The following is a 24,536-nucleotide window of genomic DNA, read 5'->3' as shown; positions in this document are numbered from 1 at the left end:
ACAGAGAGGAAAACCAAGTTAAAACTTCATCCAGGTTTACCCAGCTAGCAAATGCAATATTGTGAAGCCAAGCTGTCTGATTCCGGAGTCTATGCCGTTAACCTCCACTCCTTAGTAATCCTGGGTAAATGGAGTAGAAAACAGAAGGAAACCTTGGAAATGGTAGCAGAGCTGCTAATAAAATCCTTTGGCACTATGTGTTGTTGATCCAGAGTTGGCCGTAGCAAATCTATGGATTCCCTCCAGTTGAAGTTTTTTCTTCCTCTTAAGGGATCATCTGCATATGATGTTTTCTTCTTCTGTTGGATCATTTATTCAGAGATTGAGCTTAATTTGCTCTCATCTAAATTTAGAAATGGTTCCTTGAACTGGAAAATTACCTAGGAAGGGCCCTGGAAACAGGAGCATCTGGCTGGAGGAGGTGCACTGCAAGGGCAGGGAGTCCGCCCTGTGGGCTCCTGCTAGGGACCCCTGGGGGCAGATGAACCACAACACGAGAAGGATGCTGGAGTGAGTTGCTCTGGTGAGAGGAGGATAGGGTTGGGGCCAGGACAGAAGGAGGTGAATTGGCTGAATCCTTGTTCCAGCACTTTAGGGCAGTGTTAACCTCAACCAGCCCTCCTTCAAAGCATTCCGATGGGATTCATTAGATGGAAGATACTCAAGGAAATTCTTATCTAAATATTTCATCAGAATATAACCATCCAATCAAGATCAACAAAAATAAATAAACTTGGTTTGATTCATGGAATGTGATTTACAAGATGGTGAACATTAATCACATGTTCTTTACCTACATGAATAATAAACTCTAAAAAGTTTGGGAAAATGAAAGCTCTGTGGCTTCTTTTGAGCTAACTTGTACCGTCTGCATAATTAGAGCTCATCCGTGTCCCAGTGTGGGAAAAGGATGGTTAGAAGATACAACTGACATTTTGGGGCCCCTCTAAAGATAGATTTTCTGCTTGTGCCTGCTTTTTTTTATTAAGGCTTGATTTTGGGAAAGTTCTGTGATTCATTTGACCTTGTTTAATAATCCATCTATGGTGGTACTACAGTCTTAGAAGTTCATATGAAGTTCATCTGAGGGCTCCACAACTACAGATTTATTTATAACTTAAAAGAAAGAATTCCAGGGCTTCCCTGGTGGTGTACAGGTTAAAAATCCGCTTGCCAATCAAGGGACATGGGTTCAATTCCTGGTGCAGGAAGGTCCCACATGCCATGGAGCAACTGGGCCGATGTGCCACATCTACTGAGCCTGTGCTCTAGAGCCTGCAAGCCACGAGTACTGTAGCCTGCACGCCTACAGCCCATGTTCCGCAACAAGATAAACCACTGGAATGAGAAGCCTGCATACCACAACGAAAAGGAGCCCCTGCTTGCAACAACTAGAGAAAGCCTGCATGCAGCAATGAGGATCCAACTCAGCCAATAAATAAATAAATAAATAAATAAATAAATAATTTTTTAAAAAAGAGAGAGAGAATTTCATTTAAGCCATGTCACCCAAGCCAAAAATTGGGGCTCTAAACTGATAATATCTTATTGTGCCAAGTTTTATTATCTAGTTCTGACTTTGAAGTAAACTTGTAGTAGACACCTCTTCTGCACAACTTCAGAATCCTCTCAGTCTGGCTTCTTCCTGCAGTTATCGATGAAGCGACCAAATCCGTGGAGGGTTTGACACATTCTTTGATGGTGATGCCTGGTGATGCTACCCTAGGGAAATCTGCAACTTTTTTTCCCTGTAGGAATAATATCATTACCTACCACACAGATTATTACATTGAAAGTTTAGTATGTAACATAATCCCTGACATTTTCACATCTTTGTGACTTTCTCCACTCTGCCCAGAATAAAGTATTGATAGGTGTTAAGTGACTGTAAGTTTTCAGGAAAATCTAGGGACTTCCAGTGAGTCCTTCCAAATAACATGGGACAGGCCTCCAAGCTTAATATGCTAACTGCACTGTTAATAGGAAAGAATTTCCTATAAATTCTTTCCCCACATGACATTCTGGCTGCCTTGTCATAATTACTACTAAGAAGAGACATTTTCTGGCTTCTGTGGCAGACCCTGGAATGAAAAACCCTTCAAAACCACCCCTCACAGAAGGCCCCTTCACAGGCTACATGCGTCACTTGAATGATGCCCTGATCTCCCTGATATAAACACTCTGAAAGTCTCTTCATCAGCTCCTGACTGCTCCTTGAGCACCCAATCCATAACAGTCTCATCCTGGAACTCTCCCAGATCTGGGTGGTGAATCTTGTCCTACCCACCTCTTCCTTAATTGTATATGATTTTTCTCATCAAAAATTATAGTAACCAGCTACTTTGGCTTCATTAACACCATGCATCAGAAATAAACTATAATATTCTTGGTGGGTATACTTTACTCTGTCATTTATTTCATCACTTCCCAATGGCAAATGACCATGTGAGCTGCATGGGGAGAATCCCTGGGCATCTTCCAATCCCCATGCCCAGCCAAAAATTACAAACATTGCAATGGTGAGTAGGTTGGGCCCCCGGACAGCATCCAGAGCCACCAACTAAGTAATAGGCTGGGATCAGCTCATAACCAGGCCACCACTCTCAGTTCTTATATTAGTTCAGCTGCCCCTCCACGTGTTCACAGTGTAATGGGGTGTATTGGAAATATAATCATTGGCCACTTCTACAGAAAATAAGAAGAAATAAGAAGTGACAGAGAGGAAAGACTGAATTTAAAAGGATTTGATAGTCAACTAGACATGAGAAGAGTCAGGTGAAGTCTGGATGGGCTAGAGGAATAAATGGAGAGAATAACTTGGGGAATTAGAGTGGGAAAAGGAAAAGGTAATTATGTAGAATTAGATTTTTAATTGACCCATGAAAAATTAGGCAAGATAAGGAAACCGGTATTCTCCCTCTCCCACCAACCAACTTCCCACTCTCGACTTAGAAACTCACACCCAATCTGGTGCCCAAGACTGGTTAAAAACACGTGATGTGACATCTCAGGGAAGAGCATACAGGAATGTTTAGGACTGAGTTTTTCCATGAGTCTATCTTGCTAGGAGCGAGGGTGTGAGTGTGGACCAAGTTTAGAGTCCCTTCTCTAAATAAGCTTGATCTGGAGCATTTCTGAGCCTGGGCAAAGTCATGCCTTCGTTAGCCTTTGAGGGAGATGAGAAAACAAGTCAGTTTACTCACCTTGCATTTCCTTTGAGGACCAATCCTCATTGACGTGAAACATTAAATTATCAACAAAGCAAAAAGTTATTTTATTCAAAACATTTCATTTTCAGCAATTTCCATATAACTCAATTATAGGTCAGCACTACTCTGTTGGAATACAGGCAGTTAGAATATCTGGGGCCTCATCTCACATTTAATATAACATCATGGGAAAGCCACTGTGGCTGTTTCAGGGGCACTTAGTTCAACGTCATCATACCCAGGGTCCCCTCTCTCTCCCTGGAGCAGACGGGGGCTCTCTTCTCCTTTCCCAGGATCAGCTGCCTCTCTAGAGAAGCACAGAGAAGAGCCTGAAATAGCAAAGAGAAGTTTGATTAGAACTGAGACAAAGGGACCAGACAGGCCCTGTGGTGGAAGCAAGTCAAGTAAGTGGTGATGACAAAGCATCCCTAGGGACCCAGGTTGTGCTCAGCGGGGCTCAGGCTATTTCACATCAATTACAGCACAGATATGTCAGGGCTGTCCTATCAGTATCTGGATCTGGGGCCTCAGCTTTTCTGGGAATCTGTGGATAATAAGACATCTGTGGCCAACACAGGAGCTCTGTGAAGACCTGCTTCCTGGCTTATACAATCTGCAAGGAGATGGCCCAAAGAATGGGAAGAATCATAAAAACAAATTTAAGATTTTCTCCTTTCACAAATGACAGATGTGAATTTAGAATGAGAGGAAGACCGGAGACAGGAAAAATCTCAGTTCCTCACTGACAATCCAATTCTGCTCTTAGTCACCTTGACTTGTGTTCCCAATGCCCACAAATACTATCACAGGCAGCATCCACAGATGGCCCCTCCCCAGAAACCACAGGGGCCCTCAGATGGAGAATGAGCACCTTCTCCTGGCCACGGAAATGTCTGAAGCAGATTAGTCCTTAGCTGCCCTCAAATTGAGTCTATGTTCCACCACCATGGTTTATATTTAAGGTCACCATATATCGTAGACTTTGTACATGTTAGTGACAACAGCCGAACAGAGTGCATCTTAAATTATCAAAATGCTTCACAAATTCTAATACTGCAGTATCTTTTTTTTAAATCTCTAACTAACTTTCATGTATGAGACAGCACAAAGATGTTATCAAAACAGTTGTTCCATTTTTGGATTCAGTAAATATGTTCAACTAATCTATGTCTTTTTCTTTTCTTTTTTCTTTTTCTTTTTTTTTTTTTTTTTTTGACCATGGTGGGCCACCTGCAGCATCTTAGTCACTCTCCTCCTCCCACAGGGATTGAACCTGGGCCCTGGCAGTGAGAGCTCAGAGTCCTAACCACTGGACCACCAGGAAACTCCCTAATCTATAAGACTTAACACAAACACATCACACATAGAGTGATACATTTACATTGCACAATTTGGAGACATAGATCTCAAGAACAGAGTGATTCTTCCCTCCCAAGGAGTCTGGCAGCATTAAAGATGGAGTATGTTAGAGGTGATGCTATCACACACATGAGATCATCCAAATTTGGAATCTCCAGGAAGGATGGGCACTGAGAGCTCAAATTCACCCTTTCCAGGACAGAGACCAAAGATTACAGGAGATCAGCTAACCTCACTCACCTGTCTCAAAGGCCCTCATCCCATCCTCCACCTCTGAGGGCAGGTCCCCCTGGCTCATCATAGACTCAGGAGGAGCCCAAGGCACTGGTACCTCTTCAGCATCATCATAATCCTCACCAGGGGCATCATTCCTCTCATCTGGGGGTTCTAAGGGAAGACAAGGGGTTCAGGTGAAAGCACAGTAAATGGGTCGGTCTGGGAAATACCTACGATCCCTTATTACCCAGAGTTTCTGAGCAGCGAAATAGAGATATCATTCACTTCTTGTTTCGAAAGATTTTTTTCCCAAGGTTGTATTTCATTTTGATGTGCCCATAAACCAAAAAAATGATTTTTTAAATCTCAGTATTTCTTTATTAAAACTACAAATCTCAATCTAATAAACATATTAAAAATAACTACATATCTCAAAGCAATGCTTACACCAATGAGCAGTACTAAAATATTTTGACAAATTATGCTTCCCAGATATTATTTTTTAAAACAATGTGGGCTTGTTGTGACTGAATTAGGGTGATTCTGGACACAGAGAGCCCAGCCCCAACATGAGACATCACAGAACAGCCAGAGAAAGGGGAGGACGGACCTCATCTGGAAACAAGGGATATCTCTAGTCCCAAAGGAAGATTGTTCCCCTTGGATTTCTTCTCTATGAGAGAAATTTTCCTGCCCGCAATACCCACTGAGGCAGGTCCAACTCTACTACTTGCAGCAGACCTAAAGTCACCGTGGTCCTCACCATCTCCGGTGTAATATGGCAGTTTAGTCACCAGGTCATCTGACAGGAACCCTAGTGTGGGGAAAACATCACACAACAAGCAGAATGACCCTCCCCACACCCATGGGACCTGTGTTAGGGCTGAGGAGATGGGGGACAGGTTTGGCTCCTGCCCTGTAGAGGGAGGCTGGGAGCTCACAGGGGCTCCGGAGAGGCTGTCCTACTGCCTTTGGAGGGGCTGCCGCTGTGAACCTGGGGCAGATGTGGGGTCTGTGGATGCTGAGAAGACGGCTAACAGCCAGTGGTGGCTGACAACTAGAGGTCCCAGCAGGGCAAGGCAGAGACACCCACCTGTGCTGCCCAGAAGATCCTCCTTCACTGTCACAAGGTAATCAAGCTCCTCGTACACTGCCTCAGCAAGAGCATCTTCTACACTGGATAAGGCTGCGGAACCACCAGCAGGTCAGAGACTGTACCCTAGACACCCTGAACCAGCAGGCTAACCTTCCATCTCCCTGAGGCTCATGTGTGGAAAAATCCTCAGGGCTGCTGGGACCTCTGTAGAGTCTCCCACCCCATGCACGTTGTCTGTACCTTCTGCCTTTGTGTGACCCTGAATCCACAGCTCAACCCTGACTCTTTCTGGTCTCACAGAAGAGGCCATAAATTATGAGTGTTCACAGCCCAATCCTAAGTACCTCTGTATATTCAGCACTTGGAGCTTAGCATTGAGCAGATGGGGTTCTGCATATTCATGGGGGTAAGAAGAGAGACCTGGCCCAGGTTTCCCTTCCTCACACCTGGCCCCATTTCCTGCCTCCACATACTTTCCATGGTACCCAGTACCCCCTGCAGCCCACCTATGTGCTCCTCTCTCCATCTCAGCAGCTGAGTCACCAGGATGATGAGGACCAGGAAGAGAAGGGCCCCCAGAATGAGGCAGAGGATCCCAGACAGGGAGAAGATGCCAGGAGCAGGATTTGAGCCTGGTCTGGTGCCTAAGGAGAACAAGGCAAGAGTGTTTGGCAAAGGTCCTGGGCACACAGAAACTCCCTATGCCAGCATTTGCAGGGGGCTCCAGACATTGAAGTCCCAGCCTCAGACACAACTGCACTGACAGTGACTGGGCTCCCCTAGATTTTGTCCTGAGATGATTTAACTGCACTCCAGCCAGTGTGGGCAGAGGGAGAGCCAGAGATTATCAGCGAGCCTCCCTGCTGAGACAGCCTCTGAGGACCAGGCTCCCAGCTTCACTCCTCTCCTTGGGCTTCTGTAGACAAGAGCATCGAACAAGCCCTGGGACCAGCACCTTGTCGATGAGGAGCAACACTTGTGAGCAGGTAGGAAAGCCTTAGATCCTGCAGCACAGGAACCAGCCTCCCTTGAGTCACCTGCATGAGAAACTCTGACACTGAACCAAGGCAGGGGGAGTTTCCCAAGGAAAATGCCCTGGTTCCTCAGGATTTTTCCTCTCCTGAGGGGCTAATTCTGTCAGAGAGTCCACACAACAGGTCCAAAGACTCTGAATATCTCCCCTGCCCATGGATCATGGCACAGTACCTGCTCTAGTGGGGGGCAAAGTTGTTCTTCCACCTAAAGAGAGAGACAGGAGTTTGGAGCATGGGAATTGGCCAGGATGCAGGGCAGCCCTTCTTCCCTCCTGAGCCCTAAAATCACCCCCCAGTCACCACAGCATCAGTGTTGAGTCCTCCCAGCTCCCCCGTCCGAGATCAGAGCTACAGCTCCTGGGTGCTTTCTGAATACAAATCCCACCACACCCCAGCCCAGACCATTGCCCCAGCGCTGCCCCAGCTCAACCAGAGCACATCCCAAGCCCCTCCACTCACCAGAGCACCTCACACCAGCATCCTCCTCGTGCTTGCAGTCGCTCTGCCCCCAGGGCTCCGCAGCACAGTCCCACAGGGAGGACTCCCGGCCCCCGCACTGCACCTCGTCCAGCCAGATGCTCCCATTTCCAGGGCCAAATGCCGCGTCCCGCACGGCTTCCAGGGCATGGCCACAGCCCAGCTGCTGACACACCACCTCGGCCTCTGCCAGGCTCCAGGAGTCATCACACACTGTGCCCCAGGAGCTGCTGTGCCAGACCTCCACCCGCCCTGAGCACACGCTGTCCCCTCCCCTGAGTCGGATCTTGTCTTTGTCTGAAAAGACAGCAGTACCACCTGTTACTGCCCCTGATGGGAAGGAAGGAGCCCCTGAGAGTCACAGGGGAGGAGAGAGGGGCTGGTGTACCTGTGCAGGGGGCCGCAGTTGGACAGCTCTTAGGTCTCCTTCCTGCAGGAGCAAACAATGGGAAGTGCTGGATCAGGGGCAGCTGGAGCTGGTCTTGTCCCCAAACAAAATTATCTAAGGGCCTTGGCTCAGTACAAATGACAGGTGAAAACAGAGGCCTCATTATGTAATGGCCTGAGACATCCACTGCATCTTATCACTAACACAAATTATCTATTTACTTGTTTACTTGTCTCCACAGCCCACAACAAATACAAACACACACATACACAGATGCACACACATACATGTTTTAGACTCAACTGAAACTAATCACTTTGACTGGAAAATATAAAATCACACTAACAACATCCTACAAGTTTGTGACAGACACACAGAAAGAGACAGTAAGTCACCTGCACACAAGACATAGGCTTCCTCCTTTGAAGAGCATGAACTGTATTTCCAAGGATCAGAAGGACACTGCCAGAGAGAGGTATCCGTTTTCCGACACTGGATTCCATCTACCCACCGGGGTCTAGAACCTTCCCTAAGAGCAACAGAAGAGTTGCGGGTTCCGCTGTCCCCACAGCCAAGTTGTCTGCAGATGATGGACAAGGTGATGTCTTCCATGGGGCTGCGGCAGACACTGCCCCAGGTCCTGTTGTAGAAAACTTCCAGCCACCCAGCACACTCCTGGTCCTCACTCACCATCCTGAGGGCCAGGAACTCTGAAATTGAAAGGAAAGAAACAGGACACAGTGCGCACTCCACTCAGTGCTCTGAGTTTTCCTCTCCTTGAGAAATTGTGACACTCATCCCTGACCCAGCTGACAAGATATCCACCAGGTGAGAAGACTGAAATTTGTCTCCCTTTTACCCAACTTTGCCCTTTGATGTTCATCTTGCTATTTCTACCACAATGATGCAGTGCAACATGAACTGACAGGACCACTGTCCTGGGCACCTGCAGGGAGGGGGAGCTGAATCCTGCTTCCCGACAAAACCTCTAGAAGAGCTGTGTGAAAGGAATGTGGTGTGGATGTTGGGGACGTGGTAGAATAGTGGACCCAGAAATGTCTGCATCCCAATCCCTGGGACCTGTGACTACGTTACCTTACTTGTCACAAATCACTTTAAAGAAATGATTAACATAATGACTTGGGATGCTGAGATTCAGCTGGAATATTGTAGATTAACCACGTGAGCCCAGTCTAATCACGCCCTTAGACCAACTATCCTTAGAAATGGATAACCTTTCCCAGCTCCAGTCAGAGGGAAATGTGACTGAGGAAGAATGGTCAGAAGTGGCACTGTTGTCTTTCTGAAGAGGAAGAAAGAGGACTTTGAGCCAAGGAATGCAGGGCACCTGTAGAAACTAGAAAAGGCTGGGAAAAGGATTCCTCCCCAGAGCCTCCAGCAAGAATGCAGCCCTGTGGACACCTGGATGTTAGCCCACTGAGACCACTGTCACACTTCCAACATGCAGAACTGTAAATAATAAATATGTGTTTTCATTGCAATATCAACAGGATCTCAAGATTTTACTACCATAGGTACCTGAAGAGTGAGCCCTGCTTTCAAGTGGAAACTGTAAGAAATGGCTCTGCCAGCAGATATTGCTGAGAAGAAAGGACCAGAACCTCAGCTGTTGCAGGAAGGAGTGAAAGCACCTAATCTTCACGTCTGCTGGAAAGACAGGCTCCATGGGAGGAAGCTTCCTTCTCTGTCCCTTTCAACAACACTCCCTCAGGGCTCAGACTCCTCACCTCCAGGGTCCCCACCCACTCCCTCTCCTTCCTGGAGCCTATGGACAATGTGCAGCACAGACCTGAGCAGATGACCCCTGCGTCCTCTTTGTGTCTGCAGTCATGCTGCCCCCAGATGCGGGAAGGGCACCTCCACACGTGGGACTCCTTTCCTGTGCAGTTCAGGTCGTCCAGCCAGATGGGTCCTGATCCCTCCCCGAAGTGAGCAGACCCCGTGGCATTGACGGCTTCCCCACAGCCCAGCTGCCTGCACACCACGTGGGCATCGTCCAGGTCCCAGCTGTCATCACAGATGGTGCCCCAGGAGCCCTGGTGAAGGATCTCCACTCTCCCGGCGCAGTGACTGCTCCCGTCCACCAGGCGAAGCTGTCTGCTGTCTGAGGAGAGAGAAATGGGACAATGGGGCCTTGACACAGGGATGAGAAGGGTCTTCTGGTCCTGTGGGACCCCTCACCTGAGCAGTTGGTGACGCTCTCCTCTGAGGCTGCAGAGCCTGCTGGTTCAGACAGGGAGTGGTTGCACTGGGGCAGCACCTGGGTCTGGTTTCCTGTAGAAACAGCAATGATCAGAGAGTTGGTAGCTTTGAAGAACAGGAATTGAATTAAGCTAAATAATGACCTAGTGATGGAGCCTGAGATGAAAACAGTAACATAGCAGTAAAGTTATAAATTTAGAGTTCACCTTTTCTGTGGAGTGTCCTGCTTCTGACAATGCCACAATTCCTGTTTTAAGCAAAGCGTTGCACCAAGAATGAGTTTAGAAAAGCAAGAAAATAGCAATACTTTTGAGATGGCTGTAGAACTACCAAGCCAGTGAGAGTCTTTGGAGCCAAACTCTCAGAAAGAAGGGCAGAGATGAGCTACTTCCCTGAGGTCTTTGTCAATTTAAAGGTTAGAGCCGAATCTCTGAAAAGCTCATCAGTGATTTTGCCAAACTCACAGCGCTCAGAAAACACAAAGCACAATTCAGGGTAGGCAAAGAAGGAGGAGCCCTGTTAACCAGAACGCTTGGACCATAGAAGGAGGAGTGAACTAAAAGTAGACTATTTCTCAAGGAACAGATGCCCAGCTATATTTATCTCACTTTTTACATAAGGTGATGAACGCCTGAATCAGATGCCTGGAGGAAGCAAAACAAGATCCTTTCTGGGGGGGGCAGAGTCAAGATGGCAGCGTGGGAGGATGCAGAGTTCCAGTCTCCCCATAACTAGGCCAGTTGCCCGATGCTAGTGGGGGACTTCCAGGCCCAAATAGACCAGAGGAACCCCTGAGTGACCAGGTAGGATGTGGGGGGAGCGGTGGTCAGGGGGAAGGAGAAGTGCAGACCGGGCAACCAGCGGCCCTGAGGGGTGGCTGGGAGAGGGAGGAGGTTCAGCCTGGAGGGACTCTCGGGATCTCAGAGGATCAGGGGTGAGTGTGTCTAGGTTTCCTCTGCCCAACCTGCCAGGAGGCCTACTGGGGTCCCTGGCTGGGTCCTCTGCCCTCCAAGGCCCCCTCCGGGCCACCTGGGTCCTAGGGGTGTAGGAGGAAGGGAGAAGAGGGGAAGAGGTGGAGATGCAAACTGGTGGGGGGACCTTCTGAGATCAGAGGACCAGAGGAATCACAGAGGGTGTTTCCCTTGCCCCCTCGGGGCACAGGAGCCTGCTGGGCACATGGACCTGGTCCTTCATTCTCCCAGGCCCCCTCTGGCTGCATGGGTCCTAGGGGCATGGGAGGGAGAGAGGAGAGGGGAAAAGGAAGAGAGGAGAGCAGTTGGGTGGGGGAACCCCTCAGGACCAGAAGAGCAGGGGAGAGGCCCAGGGTGATTCCCCTGCCCACTCGGCACCAGGAAGTCATCTGGGCTCCCAGGCCTGGTCCTCAGCCCTACAAGCGTGCCTCCAGGCCATGTTGGTCCTAGGGGTGTAAGAGGGAAGCAGGGTAGAAGAGGAGAGGCAGATGGGGGGAGGAACCCCCTGGGGTTGGAGGATCAGAGGAGGCGCAGAAGACATTTGCCCTTCCCACTCAGCCTGGGAAGCCTACTGGGCTCCCAGACCTGGTCCTTCGCATTGCAGGGCCCACTCTGGCTGTGTGGGTCCTAGGTGAGTGGAGGGGAGGAAGATGGGGGGGAGAGGAAGAGAGGCAGACTTGGGACCCTCCAGGACTGGGAGATCTGGGAAAGTGTTTCCAGCATTTCCCTTTCCCAGTCAGCCCTGGGAAGGCTTCCAGGTCTGGTCTCCTGCCTTGCAGTGCCCCCTCCAGTCAAGTGGGTCCTAGGTATAGTAGGGAAGGGGCAGGGAAGAAAAGAGGCCAAGGGGGAGGGACCCTCTGAGATCGGAGGACTGGGGGAAGCACCTAGCATTTCCCACACCCACTCGGGCCCAGGGAGCCTTCTGGGGTCCTGGACCTGGTCCTCTCCCCCCAAGACCAGAGGCACTCCTGGGCCCCTCCTGCCTCATTGAGCCAAGCCCCACTCCCCACCAACCCCAGGGCCTTTTCTGTCCCAGTGGGACATAAGCATAGGCCCTGACCACTGCCTAAGCCACTCCCCTGCCTAAGCCCTTTCCCCCACAGCCAAGGCCTTTTCTGGCCTTTACCCCTCCCCCTCCTCTTTTTTGCTGTTGCAGTTCTGTTTTACCTTCCAGTTATTGCTTCATCTATTTTTTGAAGCCTCAGACCAACCAATCAGTAAGAGAGGAACACAATCCCGCTCAACAACAACAACAAAAGAGATGACCAAAAAATATATCATAGGTGAAGGAACAAGGTAAAAATCTACAAGACCAAATAAATGAAGAGGAAATAGACAAGCTATCTGAAAAAGAATTCAGAGTAATGATAGTAAAGATGATCCAGAATCTTGGAAATAGAATGGAGGCACAGATAGAGAAATACAAGAAATGTTTAACAAAGATATAGAAGAACTAAAGAACAAACAGAGATGAACAACATAATAACTGAAATGAAAAATACACTGGAAGGTATCAGTAACAGAATAACAGGCAGAAGAATGAATAAGTCAGATGGAGGATAGAATGGTGGAAATAACTGCCAAGGAAGAGAATAAAGAAAAAAGAATGAAAAGGATTGAGGACAGTCTCAGAGACCTCTGGGACAACACTAAATGCACAAACATTTGAATTATAAGGGTCCCAGAAGAAGAAGAGAAAAAGAAAGGGTCTGAGAAAATATTCAAAGAGATTATAGTGGAAAACTTCCCTAACATGGGAGAAGAAATTGTCTCCCCAGTCCAGGAAGCACAGACTCCCATATAGGATTAACCCTAAGAGAAACACACCAAGACACATATTAATCAAACTAACAAAAATTAAATTCAAAGAAAAAATATTAAAAGCAGTAAGGGAAAATCAAAAAATAACATATGAACGAATCCCCATATGGTTATCAGCTGATTTTTCTGCAGAAACTCTAAAAGCCAGAAGGGAGTGACAGGATATACTTAAAGTGATTAAAGAGAAAAATCTATAACCAAGATTACTCTACCCAGCAAGGATCTCATTCAGATTTGACAGAGAAATCAAAAGCTTTACAGACAAGCAAAAGCTAAGAGAATTCAGCACCACCAGGCCAGCTTTACAACAAATGCTAAAGGAAATTCTCTAGGAGGGAAACACAAGAGAAGAAAAAGACCCACAAAGAAAAAAACCCCAAACAATTAAGAAAATGGTAATAGGAACGTACATGTTGACAGTAACCTTGAATGTAAATGGGTTAAATGCTCCAACCAAAAGACACAGACTGGCTGAATGGATACAAAAACAAGACCCACATATATGTTGTCTGCAAGAGACCCACTGCAGACCTAGGGACACATACAGACTGAAAGTGAAGGGATGGAAAAAGACATTGCATGCAAATGGAAATCACAAGAAAGTAGCAATATCATATCAGATAAAATAGACTTTAAAATAAAGACTGTTACAAGCGATAAGGAAGGACACTACATAATGATCAAGGGATCAACCCAACAAGAAGATATAACAATTATAAACATTTATGCACCCAACATAAGAGCACCTCAATACATAAAGCAAATGCTAACAGCCATAAAAGCAGAAATTGACAGTAACACAATAATAGTAGCAGACTTTAACACCGCACTTACACCAATGGACAGATCATCCAAACAGAAATAAACAAGGAAACAGAACCTTTAAATGACACAATAGACCAGATAGTTTTAATTGATATTTATAGGACATTCCACCCAAAAGTGGCAGAATACACTTTCTTCTCAAGTGCACATGGAAAATTCTCCAGGATAGATCACATCTTGGGTCACAAATCAAGCCTTGGAAAATTTAAGAAAACTGAAACTGTATCAAGTATCTTCTCTGACCATAATGCTATGAGATTAGAAACCCATTACAGAGAAAAAAACTTTTAAAAAAAACCACAAATACATGGGGGCTAAACACTGCACTACAAAATAACCAAGCAATCACTGAAATCAAAGAAGAAATTTATAAATACATAGAAATAAATGACAATGAAAACACAATGACCCAACACCTCTGGGATGCAGCAAAGGAAGTTCTAAGAGGGAAGTTTATAACGATTCGATCTCACCTCAAGAAACAAGCAAAATCTCAAATAAACAATTTAACCTAAAACAACTAGAGAAAGAAGAGCAAAGAAAACCCAAAGTCAGTAGAAGGAAAGAAATCATAAAGTTCAGAGCAAAAATATATGAAATAGAAATGAAGAAAACAATAGAAAGTGCAGTAAAACTAAAAGTTGGTTCTTTGAGAGGATAAACAAAATTGATAAACCTTTAGCCAGACTCATCAAGAAAAAAAACTGAGAGGACACAAATCAACAAAATTAGAAATGAAAAAGGAGAAATCACAACTGACACTGCAGAAATACAAAGGATGATAAGAGACTACCATACACAACTATATGCCAATAAAATGGACGACCTCAAAGAAATGGACAAATTCTTGGAAAGGTACAATTTTCCAAGACTGAATTAGGAAGGATTAGAAAATATAAACAGACCTATTACAAGTAATGAAATTGAAACTGCAATTAAAAATCTTCCAACAAACAAAAGTCCAGGACCAGATAGCTTCACAGGCAAATTCTATCAAACATTTAGAGAATAGCTAACACCTACCCTTCTCAAACTCTTCCAAAAAATTGCAGAGGGAAGAACACTCCCAAATTCGTTCTATGAAGCCACAATCACCCTGATATTAAAAGCAGACAAAGATATCACACACACAAAAAGAAAAATACAGACCAATACTATTAAAGAACATAGATGCAAAAATCCTCAACAAAATATTAGCAAACAGAATCCAACAGCACATTAAAATGATCATGCACCATGATCAAGTAGAAATTATCCCAGGAATGCAAGGATTATTCAATATATGCAAATCAATCAATGTGATACACCATATTAACAAATTAAGGAATAAAAACAATATGATCATCTCAATAGATGCAGAAAAAGCTTTTGACAAAATTCAACACACATTTATGATAAAAGCTATCCAGAAAAATGGGCATAGAGGGAACCTACCTCAACATAATAAAAGCCATATGTGACAAACCCACAGCAAACATTATTCTCAATGGTGAAAAACTGAAAGCATTTCCACTAAGGTCAGGAACAAGACAAGGATGTCCACTCTCACCACTACTATTCAACATAGTTTTGGAAGTTCTAACCACAGCAATCAGAGAAGAAAAAGAAATAAAAGGAATACAAATTGGAAAAGAAGAAGTAAAACTGTCACTGTTTGCAGATGATATGATACTCTATATAGAAAATCCTAAAGATGTCACCAGAAAACTACTAGAGCTCATCAATGAATTTGGGAAAGTTGCAGGATACAAAATTGATGCACAGGAATCTCTTGCATTCCTATACACTAACAATGAAAGATGAGAAAGAGAAATTAAGGAAACAATCCCATTTATCATCACAACAAAAGGAATAAAATACCTAGGCATAAACCTACCTAAGGAGAAAAAAGACTTGTACTCAGAAAACTATAAAACTCTGATGAAACAAATCAAAGATGACATGAACAGATGGAGAAATATACCACATTCTTGGACTGGAAGAATCAATATCATGAAAATGACTATACTACCCAAAGTAATCTACAGATTCAATGCAATCCCTATCAAATTACCAATGGCATTTTTCACAGAATTAGAACAAAAAATTTTACAATTTGTATGGAAACACAAAAGACCCCGAATAGCCAAAGCAATCTGGAGAAAGAAAAACAGAGCTGAAAGAATCAGGCTCCCTGATTTCAGACCATACTACAAAGCTACAATAATCCAGACAGTATGGTACTGGCACAGAAATAGAAATATAAATCAATGGTATAGGTTAGAAAGCCCAGAGATAAACCCACGCACATATGGTCACCTAATTTATGACAAAGGAGGCAAGGACATACAATGGAGAAAAGACAGCCTCTTCAATAAGTGGTGCTGGGAAAACTGGACAGCTACATGTAAAAGAATGAAATTAGAACACTCCCTAACACCATACACAAAATAAACTCAAAATGGATTAAAGACCTAAATGTAAGACCACACACTATGAAACTCTTAGAGAAAAACATAGGCAGAACACTCTATGACATAAACCATAGCAAGATTCTTTTTGACACACCTCCAAGAATAATGGAAATAAAAACAAAAATAAACAAGTGGGACCTAATGAAACTTAAAAGCTTTTGCATAGCAAAGGAAACCATAAACAAGGCAAAAAGACAACCCTCAGAATGGGAGAAACTATTTGTAAATGAAGCAACTGACAAAGGATTAATTTCCAAAATACACAAGCAGCTCATGCAGCTCAATATAAAATAAACAAACAACCCAATCCAAAAATGGGCAGAAGACCTAAACATACATTTCTCCAAGGAAGACATACAGATTGCCAACAAACATGAAAAGATGCTCAACATCACTAATCGTTAGAGAAATGCAATCAAAACTGCAGTGAGGTATTACCTCACACCGGTCAGAATGGCCATCATTAAAAAATCTAGAAACAATAAATGCTGTAGAGAGTGTGGAGAAAAGGCAACCCTCCTGCACTGCTGATGGGAATGTAAATTGATACAGCCACTATGGAAAACAGTATGGAGTTTCCTTAAAAAACTAAAAATAGAACTGCCATATGACCCAGTAATCCTACTACTGAGTATATACCCTGAGAAAACCATAATTCAAAAAGATACATGTACCCCAATGTTCATCGCAGCACTATTTACAATAGCCAGTACATCGAAGCAACCTAAATGTCCATCAACAGATGAATGGATAAAGAAGATGTGGCATATATATATGGAATATTACTCAGCCATAAAAAGAAATGAAATTGTTATTTGTAGTGAGGTGGATGCACCTAGAGTCTGTCATACAAAGTAAAGTAAATCAGAAAGAAAAAAGCAAATACTGTATGCTAACGCATATATATGGAATCTAGAGAAATAGTACTGATGAACCTAGTGGCAGGGGAGGAATAGAAACGCAGTCGTAGAGAAAGGACTTGAGGACACAGGGGTGGAAGGCGAAGCTGGGACGTAGTGAGGGAGTAGCACTGACATATATACACTACCAAATGTTAAATAGCTATTGGGAAGTTGCTGCAGAGCTCAGGGAGATGAGCTCAATGCTTTGTGGAGACCTAAAGGGGTGGGAGGGAGGCACAAAAGAGAAGGGATATGGGGATATATGTATACATATAGCTGTTTTACTTTGTTGTACAGCAGAAACTAACACAATACTGTAAAGCAATTACACTCCAATAAAGATGAAAAAATTAAAAGAAAAAAAAAGATCCTTTCTAAAGGATTTCTACAATTTCTCACCTACAATGTCTGTCCATCAAAAATACCCAGGCGTAAAAGAGAAGAAATTTGACAAAAATTTATGAGGCAGAAAGAGCCATTAGAAAGAAATGTACAGGACATCCAGCTATTGGAGTTACCTGACAGGAAGCTTAAATGACCATGGATGAAATGTTCAAAGAATGAAATAAGTATTTTGGCAGAGAAATGATAACAAAGAGTCTAATAAAACTTCTAGAGCTGAAAAAGCCAATATTTAAAATAAGAACTCAAAGGATGAGTGTTAAAGCCCCTCAGATTGGCACAAGATAGAAAAAGTAAAACGGACGATCAGAAGAAAGTACAGAGAACCAAGCACAGAAAGACAAAATTGGAAAATACAAAAACATACGTAAAGATGCTTAAATTTCTAACATTCATGTCTACTAAGTCCTAGATACATAAAGCTACAATTGACAGAACCAAAAGTAGACATTTAGAATCCACAGTCACCCATTTTATACACCGTGGTGGTTTTTATTTTTTTATTTTTATTTATTTATTCTTATAAATTTATTGATTTATTGGCTGAGCTGGGTCTTTGTTGCTTTCTCTAGTTGCAGTGAGTGGGGGCTACTCTTTGTTGCAGTGCACAGACTTATTGTGGTGGCTTCTCTTGTTGCAGAGCACAGGCTCTAGGCACATGAGCTTCAGTAGTTGTGGCACTTGGGCTCAGTAGTTGTGGCCCGTGGGCTCTAGAGCACAGGCTCAGTAGTTGTGGTGTGCGCTGGCTTAGTTGCTCTGCCGCATGTGGGATCTTCCCCAACCAGGGCTTGAACCCATGTCCCCTGCATTGGCAGGTGGATTCTCAACCACTGTGCCACCAGGGAAGTCCACCTTGGTGGTTTTTAAACATCCACAAAATCGTTGATGTTACATCCACTGAGAAGCAGTGTCTGTGACTCCTTCCCCTGAATCTCTGCTGACCTTCCTAAGTTGCTTGTGAACAATAGAACAAAGTGAGAGTAACAGTGCTTGGTTTTCAGCACTAGGCCTGAAAAGTCATGCAACCACCCTGGAAATCACGTAGGACTTTAGCTTTAGGCAAGTCTGCCCTGTTGACACTCTCGTCCTGCAGAGACTGTCATGTGCAGAACTCTGGTCACAACCTAACTGAACTTTCAGCTGCCAGGCTTGCTCATGAGCTATCCTGGAGCCCCAGCCCAGTTGGGTCCTCAGGTGGCTTCAGCCCCAGCTCACATCTGACTGCAACCTCATGAGAGACCCCAAGACACAACTGCCAATCTAAGTGCTTCCCAAATTCCTTACACAGGAAATCACAGCAAAAATTAAAAAGAGTTTTAAGCTGCTATGTATAGGGGGAATTTTTGGTATACAGCAATAGTAACCAGAACGTTTATACGTACCATATTACTACATATTTACTGAAGACAAACAAATGTTTGTCTTCAAAAGAACTTGTGCATACGTGTTTGTAGCATTTTTATCCATAGTAGCCCAAATTTGGGATGCCACCTAAAACATGTGACATTGCTTTTGAAACAAAGTAAGAGACAGAAGCTAAAAAGAGTAGAGGAGATTATTAGCAGAAACCTGATGGGCTTGGGCAATGCTGTCAATCAGGACTTAAAGGAAGTGAGGAAAATTTGATTGGGAGCTGGAGGAAAAATACACAGTGATCTGTGTTACACAAAATAAAACGGTTGCTTTGAGTGACTCGATTTTGAAGTAATTTGTTACACAGCAACAGTAACCAGAAAACACCTTTTATCAGCCTCATTAACTGATAGAGCAAACCAGCAAAACCAGTCACTGAATATATAGAATATTTGAATGTTGTGACTTAACAAACATGCACCTCAAAACCATAGAATACACACTGTCTTACCAAGGCCGATCATAGGTTATAAGAAAACTGAGATCCAAAAATTTTCAAAAGGCTGAACTCATTAAAAATATGTTTTTTTTTGACTAAAGTAGAATTAAGCTAGAAACAAACAAGAGGCAAATAGTAAAATCAACTATAATGAGGTAAATTTTCATGCAATAAAATACACTTATTTTGAGTACATTATCATGAGTTTTGACACTTGTATGCACCAGTGTAACCACTAAAATAATTAAAATACAGAATATATGAGATGACCCCAAAATTCCTGTATGCCTTTTGCAACCAACAAAAGCCCCCAGAAACCTGGCCCCAAACAAACAGTGATCTGTCTTCTATCAAATAAATTTGGTGTATACTTTCTAGAATTTAATAAAACTATGCTATACGTAATCCATTTTGCATGGTTTCTTTTACTCAACATGTTTTGAGATTTATCATTGCAGTTGCTTTTATCAGGAGTTTATTCTTTCAGCTGTTAAAAAGTCTTCCACTGTTTGATTTTGCCCTACTTTGCTGTGCATTCTTCTGTTAATGACAATTTGAGTGGTTTATAATTGTTTACTCTTGTGAATAAAGATGCTATGAACTTTCTTGTCTAAATTTTTTGTGGACATATGTTTTCATTTCTCTTCAGTAGTAGAATTGCTGAGTATCATATTAAGTGTATGATTACCTTAAAAAAAGCTTCATTTTCCAAAGGGGTTGCTTTCTTTCACATTATCACCAGCACTGTACTAGAGTTCTAGTTAATCCATATCTTTGCCAAAACTTGGAATCTTCAGTCTCTTTAACCCTAACCATTCTAGTTTGTGAAGCTATATCTCCTAACACTTTAATTTGAATTTCTCTAATATCTAATGATGTTATCTTTTAATTTACTTATTGGCCATTTTTATATCATCTCTTGGGAATTGGCTTTCTTAATTTTTGCCCACTTTTAAATTGGGTATTTCTTTTTCTTATATTTGTGTTATAAATTCTTCATATATCCTGGATACAAGTCCTTTGTCAGATATAGTGAGTATTACAAATAATTTCTCCCTATCAGTTGAATATTCTTTCATTTTCTTAATATTTTCTTTCAAAAAGCAGAATGTTTTAATTTTGATGAGGATCACTTCTCAACTTTTTAATGGCTAATGCCTTAGGAAATGTTTGCCTACTCCAGGATGATGATAATTTTTCTTATGTTTTCTTCTAGAGGTTTTAAAATAAAATGTTATATTAGAATGATAGTTCATTTGAGCTAGTTTTGTTGTTAGGGGTGTTTTTCAGGGTGCAGTTGAGGGTATGGTGGTCTTATGCTATAAAGTCAGAGTTCTTTTTTTTCCCATGCAGATATCCAGTTAGTCCATCATTTTTTGAAGAGCTTATACTTTCCGCTTTGAAATATCTTGATGCCTTTGTAGAAAATCAACTTACTATACTAGGTTTAGGTCTATTACTGAACTCTATTATGTTCCTCTGATCTATTTACCAATCATTACTCAAAGACTATATTGCCATGGATACATTGTAGGAATCTTTACATTAGGTTACTTCCATTTTTGCTCTTATTTTTCAAATTTGTTTTATCCATTTCACTTCCTTCCCATTTTAGCATATATACTTAGATTGGCTTATAAATTTCTACAGAAAAAAATGCTGGGATTTTTGTTGGGATTACGTTGATTTTACAGATCAATTGGAGCGAATTGACAACTTTACTCAGTTTTCTAATCTATGAACATGGCATATATATTTAGATGTTCTGCAACTTTCAACATAAAGGCCATTCAATATTTTGTTAAGTTTCTTGTACATATTTAATGTTCTTGATACTACAGTGAATAGAACTTTTCCATTTTTTCCAAATGTTTGCTAGTATAAAGAAATGTAATTTATATTTGTTTTATACCTCACCTCATTGTTCCTTAGCCAAGACAGTCTTTGTACATGGATAAACCATATATAGGTCACCAATCTGCAAATCTTAATAACGTGAACAAGCTCTTCCTGGGTGCTACCAGGGGAGTTTCAATTTTTAAACAGCACTTTATAATCATTTAGTTATTCCACCTCATTCTAATTCCGATCAAGAGTCAGTTCCAAACAATCTGACCTCCCCAAACATAAGCATGGAGCTCACCCAGCAAACCCAAGGCTGCCAGAGCCTCAGACTTATGGTTGGTGATTTATCTTGTAAAGGGGAGGACTGTAAGGAGTTGGAAGGATATCTTTATCCAAGTGATGATCACTAAGAAAATTACCCAGGCTGCAGGAGGAGAGATTCAAGAAATACTGAAACACGGGAATATCAACTAAAAGAATTAAGCCACTTTGTGGGTCAGTATAAACAATTCTCTTCTAAACCCTACTGAGATAGACTTTGTACAAGAATGTCAAGAACTACTTCCCTTGTAGCAGCTTATGAAGAAATGTGGGTAGAGAAATAAACATCTTCTTTGGTGAGCTGCATAAAGGCATGAGTGCACAACACATACTCTAAATAAGGGAGTTGTCCAACCCTTCCCTTAAATGGAATATTCTCTCAGAGGCTGCTGAAATGAAAATGCAAACAACTTTGCGTTGTTTAATAACGATACTAGAATTCTCCTAAGTTATGATTTTGATTAAAGTGATGGCTGATGCTGAGATAAAAGAGGTTCCTGCTGCTTGGGCTCTTTGTGTGATTTTATTATTGGGAACATAAAGTGATGTCAAGGAGGGTGCCATGGTTATCTTTCCAAGGCTATTGTAAATGGACCTGAATGATGGGGGAAATGACTAGGATTTTTTCAAAAGAATGGAAACCATAAAATAAAAGGGTAAAAAAACATTTCAGGGCATCTAAAATTACTGGAATTGTATAGATGGTTGACTGAAAAATAACATAAAAGAATAGGAGATGGAGTAACTGCTAAAATTTTAATGGTTCCCTATAAGAGATTATATGATCTGATTGCCCCAAACATCTCCTCAAACTATAAACAAACATGACAACTTAACTCGATTCATTGTAGCCTTGAAGAATCTTTAAAATATTATACAAAAGGTGAATCTACAGACCCTTCAGAGTCAATGCTGACTAAATTGATGCAAAGTAAAGGACAGGATTAAGCCTCTGAGAGGTGGGCCACTATCTCTTGACATGATGCCCAGCAGGGGGCATGAGGTCATTTGCATTCATATGGGTGGTAAAGGCCTAAAGGTGGTAAAGAAATTTTACTGGGATTGCTGGACACTGAATCGCAATGTATTATCATATCTAAACCTGCTAAAGAAAGTTAGATGGCAGTATATTTAAGTCAGGAAGATATAGTGATGTAACTGCAGAAAGCTTACACATAAAAGTATAAAGAAATTACGAAATTGTGAATGAAAAGAACATGTTTTTTGCATAATCCAACTAGAAAATGTGATAGGAATGGCTGTCATACCTGATGGAGGGCTCATCTCTTACCCAAACCATTGGGAAAGGGATGGGCAAATCTGATCTTCATCCTGTTTTGAGTGAACAGCTAGACGGGAAACAGAATTGCCTAAATCCATCTAAGTGATTCATTTCAAATAGGATAGGATACCTAAGGAACATCAAGAATTTAGACCTCATTTAAGGGTCTGTTAGATGCAGGTGTATTTGTACCCACAATTTTCCTGTTTATGACCTGTGAGGAGAGCTGAGGGATCCTACAGACTGACTGGATTGCAGAAATCATAGTACGGCAGGGATCCCCATAGAATTAGCTGTGTCCAATCTGTTATTAACAATTCATGCTGTGCAAAAAGGTAAGGAAGATTGAAGCTCAGTGAATGATTTTGCTAATGTTTCTTTTCAGTTTCTACTTTGAAAATAGCCAAATCCAATTTGTGTTCATATAGGATGGACTCTAATATCAACTTACCATGCTTCCACAAAGAGATTTCATTTTCCTGAATAGTGCCACAACAGACATTGGAAAGAGATTCTACATAATAATTGGACTTTAAAAAAAAAGCCAATGTCATGAAATACAAAGAGAGATTCAGGAAGTGTTCAATATTAGAGTCGACTAAACAGGTATAGCAAATGAATGCAGCACATTACCTTAATTCTTCCTTTAAAATTTCCTTGACACTTTCACTAAAAAAACACTAAAAACTGTTTTTAAGACAAAAGGAATGCAACAATATACAAAGGAGTAAAGAAAATCAGTAGGGCAGATATGAGGGAACTAAAACATGGGTGGCAATATTTGGTGAGATTTAAAATATGTGTAGTTAAAATGAAGGACAATCACTCTAAAAATATTTTTAAGTAAGCTAATGAAGAAGAAAATGCAACAATAAAATATACTTAGTTTGACCAAAAGAATGGAAGTAAGGAGACAAAAAGGAACAAAAAGAGATTTTAAAAAATAGAAATATGGAAATGACATATTTACAGCAAATAAATGCTTACAGGCATTAAAAAGATAATGAAAATATTATGAATAACCTTTCACCAATACTTTTGGGTTTTTCTTTTATCAACACACATTTTAATGTTATATGTTTATACATTTCAATATGATTACCACTGTAGCTCTAGGTAACACCCCTGTCACATCATATAATTATCATTTCCTTTTTGGGGTGAGAACATTTAAGATCTAGTCTCTTAGCAATTTTGAAGTTTATAATACAGTGCTTTTGAATAATCACTGTGCTGTGCATAGAGCCCAGACTCTCACATATACAGTCAACTAGTATTTGACAAGGGAGCCAACAACACTTAATGGGAAAAATAAAAGATAGTCTCGTCAACAAATGGTGCTGGGAAAGCTGGGTAACCACAATGCGAAAAGTGAATTTGGACCCCAAACTTACATCATGCATAACAATTAACTCAAAATGGTTTAAAGACTTGACATAAGACAGGACACAAAATTCCCTGATGAAAATAGAGGGAAGAAGCTCCTTGACGTTGATCTTGGCAGTAATTTACAAGAGTACAAGCTACAAAAGCCAAAATCAGTAAGTGGGATAACATCAAACTAAACAGCTTCTGCACACCCAAAGAAACCATCAACAAAATGATAAGGCAACCTGCAGAATGGGAGAAAATATTTGCAAAACTCATGTCAGATCAAGAGTTAATTTCCAAAATATATAAAGAACTCTTCAACCCCATAGCAAACAATCAAACAGCCTCTTTTTAAAATGGGCAGAAACAGATGATTGAACCTGGTGTACCCCCCAAAAAATAATAAAATTAAAAAAATTAAAAAAATTTAAAAAAAATGGGCAGAGAAACTGAATAAACATTTTTCCAGATAAGATATGCAAATGGCCA

The 24,536-nt window shown here is 42.1% G+C and overlaps 1 protein-coding gene across 1 annotated transcript in view; it reads right to left on the bottom strand.

The window, feature by feature from the left end:
- Positions 1 to 3,392: 3,392 nt before the first annotated feature.
- The window catches only part of LOC130843076 (uncharacterized), a 280,003-nt gene continuing 258,859 nt past the window's right edge, over positions 3,393 to 24,536 (bottom strand). The window contains 11 exon segments of the mRNA XM_057719733.1: positions 3,393 to 3,538; positions 4,809 to 4,955; positions 5,512 to 5,598; positions 5,878 to 5,970; positions 6,387 to 6,524; positions 7,087 to 7,119; positions 7,374 to 7,688; positions 7,780 to 7,821; positions 8,175 to 8,489; positions 9,590 to 9,904; positions 9,982 to 10,074. Coding sequence (XP_057575716.1) covers positions 3,393 to 3,538; positions 4,809 to 4,955; positions 5,512 to 5,598; positions 5,878 to 5,970; positions 6,387 to 6,524; positions 7,087 to 7,119; positions 7,374 to 7,688; positions 7,780 to 7,821; positions 8,175 to 8,489; positions 9,590 to 9,904; positions 9,982 to 10,074 — 1,724 coding nt within the window.

Source organism: Hippopotamus amphibius, unplaced genomic scaffold, assembly GCF_030028045.1.
Source record: "Hippopotamus amphibius kiboko isolate mHipAmp2 unplaced genomic scaffold, mHipAmp2.hap2 H_2, whole genome shotgun sequence".
Lineage (NCBI taxonomy): Eukaryota > Metazoa > Chordata > Mammalia > Artiodactyla > Hippopotamidae > Hippopotamus > Hippopotamus amphibius.
The sequence above is the reverse complement of the archived record's forward strand: the minus strand, read 5'-3'. Positions and strand labels throughout refer to the sequence as shown.